The sequence below is a fragment of the Oculina patagonica genome, unplaced genomic scaffold (assembly GCF_052425735.1).
Source record: "Oculina patagonica isolate OP01 unplaced genomic scaffold, crgOcupat unplaced2, whole genome shotgun sequence".
In the NCBI taxonomy this organism is placed as follows: domain Eukaryota; kingdom Metazoa; phylum Cnidaria; class Anthozoa; order Scleractinia; family Oculinidae; genus Oculina; species Oculina patagonica.
In genome coordinates this window covers 599,473-605,472 of record NW_027558036.1, presented here as the reverse complement: position 1 = coordinate 605,472, position 6,000 = coordinate 599,473, and the positions used below count along the sequence as shown (strand labels likewise).

Here is a 6,000-nt window from a genome sequence, read left to right as displayed (position 1 = left end):
GTTATTCATCGTTAACATAAACAAAGGTCTTCTAGAAAAATGTACTGCAGGAGGCAGTCAAATTGCTGGCAGAACTTGCTTTTCAATTTTAAGTTTTCCATATCTGAGTGGTCGCATATCAGAGTCTCAACTGGAAATTAAACATCTGGATAATTATCTCGGTGTCTATCTCTAAAGCCAGCATCGTACATGAAGGAGCATTCGAAAGCTAAATCGGGTTGATAGAATAAACAAACCATTTTATTGCTACGGGGTAAAAAAAAAAAAAAAAGGGAAAAAAGAAAAAAAATATTGACCCTCTGGGATTTGAACTCACGACCTCCGGATCAGCAGACTGGCACCTTACCGATTGAGCTAATCCGACAGACTCTGTAATGCACGTTGAATATATCCTATATCAATGTAATAGATATTGTGGAGTCTATTAAACTGCTGCGAAACTGTTTTCTATTGCTAGAAAGCAGATAATTTACTGTACTCTAAAGTAATTTTTCGTGCCATGAGTAATGATTTTGCCCCGCTTTAAGATTATTATTTTTGCCGTACTGCTGACATTCAGTATAACCGTGAGCTATTTAAATTTGTGTCGCACCTATAAACCGCCATAAACATTAGTACTTTGGCCGCTTATTCACTAGAATGAAAACATTGTAAGCTCCAGTGAAAATTAAATAAATGGGGAGCTCCGCTTTTAGGCTTGCCTAAATCTATATATTAGCCGTTAAATTTGCCATGTTTTTAGCATTTATAATAGCCATTAAAAAGCGCTGGGTCACTAACACAGTTCTAAACACAGTCACATTTCTCAAGGTCGATGTAATTCATGGCAGAACTACAGAACATTATCATTCAGTTGATTATTTCCTTTATTCCCATCACGAGTCGCTTGGCAGTCTTTTGCTATCGTAAAGAGAAATTTAAAGTTGATCGGTAAACGTGACATTCACAGAAAACTTTTTACCCTCTTGTACTGCGTGATTAGAAATTCGATATCTTGAAAGAATGCGGTAAACTAGATGTTTCGTTTTTCAATTGTAATGCTCATAAAAAAACTACTTTTCCTGATTGTACTCACTAAATTTCCACTAGTAATGATTTCGCTGTTCAATCGTTTATTCATTACGAAAATCTTCATCTGTTCTAAATGAGATTCATGCCGTGAGCTAAATTAAGTCATCTTAGTCAGCGATGTTGTCAATTATTAATAATGTGTTTAAACAGTTATCTTATCCATTTTTTGTGCTTATATCATTCATTGATACAACTTTCACCTTGTGGAATCGTCTTCATTTACAAATTCCTTTCCCTTTTTTTGCAGAATTTTCGAAAAAGCCTTTTTTTGCCAGTCTATTTTGTCAGAACGTGAGTCGCACTAATTAACTTTCGTGTTTACATCAAGAAACTTTAACACCATGTTTATTGATAACAAACCAGATGCTTTGAACCTAAGAATAGACTTTATTTTATTTCTGCTAGAAAGCCAGAAACCATACGGAGCTCGTAACAGCAAGACACATCGAAAAAGATTGTTGAAGGAAGCCATACATAAGCTATGTTTGAGATGATGAGATTGGCCGTTCGTTAGCTGATTGGCACGTGGTAGTTGACCAATAGCGATCCGCGACTAACAGGCTTTGCGCATTTCTTCGCTGTCTGATGTTTTGTTGGATACCGTGGAAACTCAGAGAAACTCGGCGTGTGCATATTTAAGCTCGGACTATCAATACGTATATAATTATTTTTTTTTTCTGCAAAAACCTGTAAGAATCGAAGTCGGCTTCAAGTTTGGTCGCCGGTATTACATCCCAAACAGCGAAGAAAGGTTCAAGTTCGGAAGAATCGCTTGAAATCGATAGTTTCTTGGATGAAAGGTATGGAATGTAATCACGTTTAGGATATTCACGAGATAATGCATAATTTCGATCGAATATCTGCTTAGCTCGTAAATGAGTTTTTTCTATGTTTTTCTTGTATAATTTAAGCAACTTTGTCGGAGCAACATTTTGCAGGCTTACTAAAAAATCTCGCCGATTTTATCTCGATAGATTGTGGATCATATCTTCCGATAGGTTTTGCGGTATTACATTCGGCAAACAAAGCTATTGGTTTACACCACAGTTGATTTAAAGCGGTTGATGCCGGCCAATGTGGTTTATATTCGGTCCTGAGAGCAATAACTGACTTATTGAATCCGTGTCTTTAGACGTAAAAATGCTTTTGGATATGTCGAGACCAAAAGCGTTAAACTATAAAGCATATTAATTTCCTTTTTCTAATGGTGATATTACTAAATCGTAAACGAAAAGCTACTATATAATGACTAGGAACTCATCTATAGTTGAAATATAAATTGGAATGTCGCTAGCTCCTGCAGTTTTTACCTCTATAATGTTCTTTATGATCAAGAAAACATGCGCTCTGTCCCTTGTTATACGAGTTACTTTTCTCACTTCATAAATCCTGTCTTCCTTTTTGCAAAGGCGATAAAAACGCAGAAAAAATAAGAAAAAACAGCTTTTAACGTTTTGCTCGACAACAAGATACGTACATTTTACTTTAAAATGAGCGAAATACTGCTTTTTGTAGTGTGTCTTCTAAACACCCAATTCTGCAATTCTGCTGTACGCTGGCTTTACCAAAGCCAAAAATTTGTTTGCCGGTGTTTGTAATTCTGTCAATACACACGCTTTTAGCTCGGAGAATATATATTAGCAAAATTTACGGTTAAATTAATAGCAAAAAGTACGGTTAAAAAGAAAGATTTCCAGCATGTTTCCGAGCCAAAAGTGTGTGCATGTTGACCGAATTACAAACACGCAAATTCGTTGAAAACTGACTACGGAAAAAGAAAAGAAATTCCACCAGTTTTTAGGTTTCAACGAATTGTTTTGATACAACTAAGCTACTGCATAACAAATCGACGGAAACAAGTTTGTTTGATATCATAGAACTTAGAAATAAAGTTGGCGCAGCAGGAAATTCTCAAAAGGTACGACAAAGGCTAATTCGATTTTCCCTGAGGGGATCATTTAATTTCTATTTCAAGCTCAAAAATATCGGTTATGCAGTTAAAAAATCGTCGACACTCGCTTGCACCTAAATGCGTACTTCTGTTATGTTTTGTGGAAAGCCACCATTTAACTAGCAATTCACTCATTCTGTGGTTTTCGATAGACCACATTTGTATAGTATAGTTATAAACAAACTTTTGCCGAACGCTACTCAGTACTAGTTTGGTTAAATTCAGGTTGAATTTCACCATTTGTACCTTCGTAGACTTTCAATAGCGAAGTTTATAGCACCTTTTCGTTATTCAACTTTACCTAGTTTATTTTCATAGGCCTTGCGACTGATATTTGTTTATTTTTATGATGAAAGAAATTTTTCCGGCAGGATTTAAATGTTTATATTTCGGATGCAATTGTGGGAAAATTAAGTCACATTTAAATAAAAGCGAAACTTAATTGACATTATGGTGAAAGTTCATCAAAGTGCAGTCAAACAAAAGAGTATCGTACATTATTAAAGAAAACCAGCTTTCAGGAAATCAATGTTCTTAAAATGCTCCAAAACATACAACAGTACTTTTTCACATGCTAGTCTTCCCTACAGTAAAAATGTATTCCAATTTGGCACGCCTTGATTAACAAAATTTCCACGAGTGTTTTTAATTTCAATAAAATTTATTCCAAAAAAGGGTGATCTTCGTCGCATTGAGCGAGCAACGAATATCGAAAATTTCTTTTATTTAAAATAACCAACGGCAAAACTTGTGCATGTGTAATCATGCACCATACAACACAGAACAGAACGAGCATGTAACGAAAAAAAAAACTACTGAAAAAAATCATTTTCTAGCTTTCTTAAATCGGATTTAATTGAATTAATTTCCTTGCGTATAATATCCCTAGTATCTATTAGTATACACTGTGCGTTTATGGGACAAAAAAGATTATCAACCCTAACCTAACAAATTATCTACAGAATATTGCATAACCCTAGCAACGTAGTGAGTTGAAATTAGACATCTGCTATTTTTCCACGCTTCTCGGGAATAGTAGTATTTGGTTAGCGATTACTTTCTTGCTAAAAGTCAATAACCCTGCAAAATAAATAACAGAAGCAAAGAAAAAGTGCATCACTAAAAAGATATATTTTCGAAAGCGTTATGTGGCACGTGCACATTTTCAGTTGATTATTTTTGTCAGCAACGTCTGTAACAATTAGTGTGATAAAGCGCGCGCACGTTTAGTTAACGTTCTTTAACTTCTCACGATTGCTACAACTGTCTCCTAATGTGGGGTGCAAGTTTAGAGCTTGTTTTAGAAAAATAATCTGTATGATTGCCCTCTGTTTCCATATTTTACAGGACCCTGAATGTAGCCAATAGTAATCGAGTCTCTTATGGAAGTGACAATAAGATGCCATAAAGAAGAAGTGTAGAAGATGATCAACAATTCAAAGGCGAGAATTCTCTTTCTAAAACAGACAGTAGAGTGAATAATGCTGACTCAAGCTCATCTTGCTCCTCTCACAGAAGAGAATCTTAAGAAGCATCAAAAAGAAACGACGGTCAAGCACATTCTTTTGAAAAAGACTACAGGACGAAGATCAAAAAGCGGAAAGAGCCTTCGTTCCGCGGGCGACGGAGAGAGTATTGAGTTTGTGAGTGACGAAACGTTAAAAGCATCCCTCGATGAACAGAGAGGTAATGAAAAGGAAACATTTCCACCGGTGGAATTACCAAACGACTCAACGACGACTGTTGCGTTACAAAATATGAATGAACATACAGAAACAAATCCCCTACCGGACTCTACCACCACGCGGGCAGAAACGAATTCGAGAGCCGGTAGCAAACCACTTTCTAATGAAAAGGGAGAATTGTCAGAAGAAGAGAAAGCCACTGAACCTTTTAAACAGGAGAAGGGCGAGGGAGGCTACGAAAGTGAAAACAATAACGAATCTGAAAAAGAACGTAGTGGAATCGAGGAAGATTCGGATGAATCCTCCTCGAGCTCGCTTGAAAGCGACAGCGACGTTGTCGTTTCAACTAAAGCAAATAGGAGCGATAGAGAAGAGACTGTAGATCATTACGATACAGCTGCCCCGACTTTGCCGAAGAACCAGCCCAAGCGAGCCGCGAGAAGCGCGGCCGCGAAAAGAAGGATTTTTTTTTTTTACTGTCTCGCCCAATTCCCTCTTCGTTTCTTACCCTCATCTGTATATTTCAGGAACAAAAACCAACTGCTCGCAGTCTACTAAGTTTTCGATGTTTGCATATTTTTCATAATTCGCCAAAAAAAAATCCCGCAAATAGAAATAACCGGTTTCTTTTTCGAAAACATTTATTCCATAGTGGAAATATCAGTTCACATCACCATCATCTTCCCATGTGTATCAAAAATTATGTTGGCGCCTATAAAAACGTCTCTTTTCGACTTTATTTTAGAATATCGTTGGGCTAAAAGCGAACATGCTTGCGATAACTCGGGGGATAATGTATCAAACTGAACAGAAGTTTATCATAATATCCATTGACAGAGCAGTCAGCCACTCTAAAACAAGACGTCAGACATTACTGTAACAGATCAACACTTACGGAGTTTGGATTGAATTGTGACTGTTATTCCAATAAAAACGAAAATGTTGAAACTTTAATATTGAAATGGACTTTCAATGCTGTTTGGGCGGTCAGTAGTCATAATAAAAATAAAAAATGTGGTTGTATCTGACCTTTGAAATGTAAAAATTAAATTTTTTGGAACCTTTCTGTTGCCTTGCTCAGCAGAACATGACTAAAAGAATAAATGTAAAAGTTTTAAAAATTGTGATGGTCCCTAAGCGATACAATTAGTGGCAAATACGCTTTAGGGAAAGGCTGGCGTTCATTAACCGCTTTGGTGTTCACAGTGGAATGCAGAGATTCCAAAAATAAGCGTTTGTTTCGGCTACCCACGCCACGTTCCAGTATTTCCACATAGTAAGGATGAATGTCAT

At 36.5% G+C, this 6,000-nt stretch overlaps 1 protein-coding gene across 1 annotated transcript; it reads left to right on the top strand.

The window, feature by feature from the left end:
- Positions 1 to 1,678: 1,678 nt before the first annotated feature.
- On the top strand, positions 1,679 to 5,669 carry LOC144640182 (uncharacterized). Its single transcript, XM_078499393.1, has 2 exons — positions 1,679 to 1,871; positions 4,370 to 5,669. Exon 2 carries the CDS (start codon positions 4,504 to 4,506, stop codon positions 5,263 to 5,265), a length of 762 nt encoding a protein of 253 aa, XP_078355519.1. The 5' UTR covers positions 1,679 to 1,871; positions 4,370 to 4,503; the 3' UTR covers positions 5,266 to 5,669.
- Positions 5,670 to 6,000: the final 331 nt, after the last annotated feature.

Coding starts and splice junctions, on each gene's coding strand:
- LOC144640182 (XM_078499393.1), top strand. CDS start 4,504: ATGCTGACTCAAGCTCATCTTGCTCCTCTCACAGAAGAGAATCTTAAG.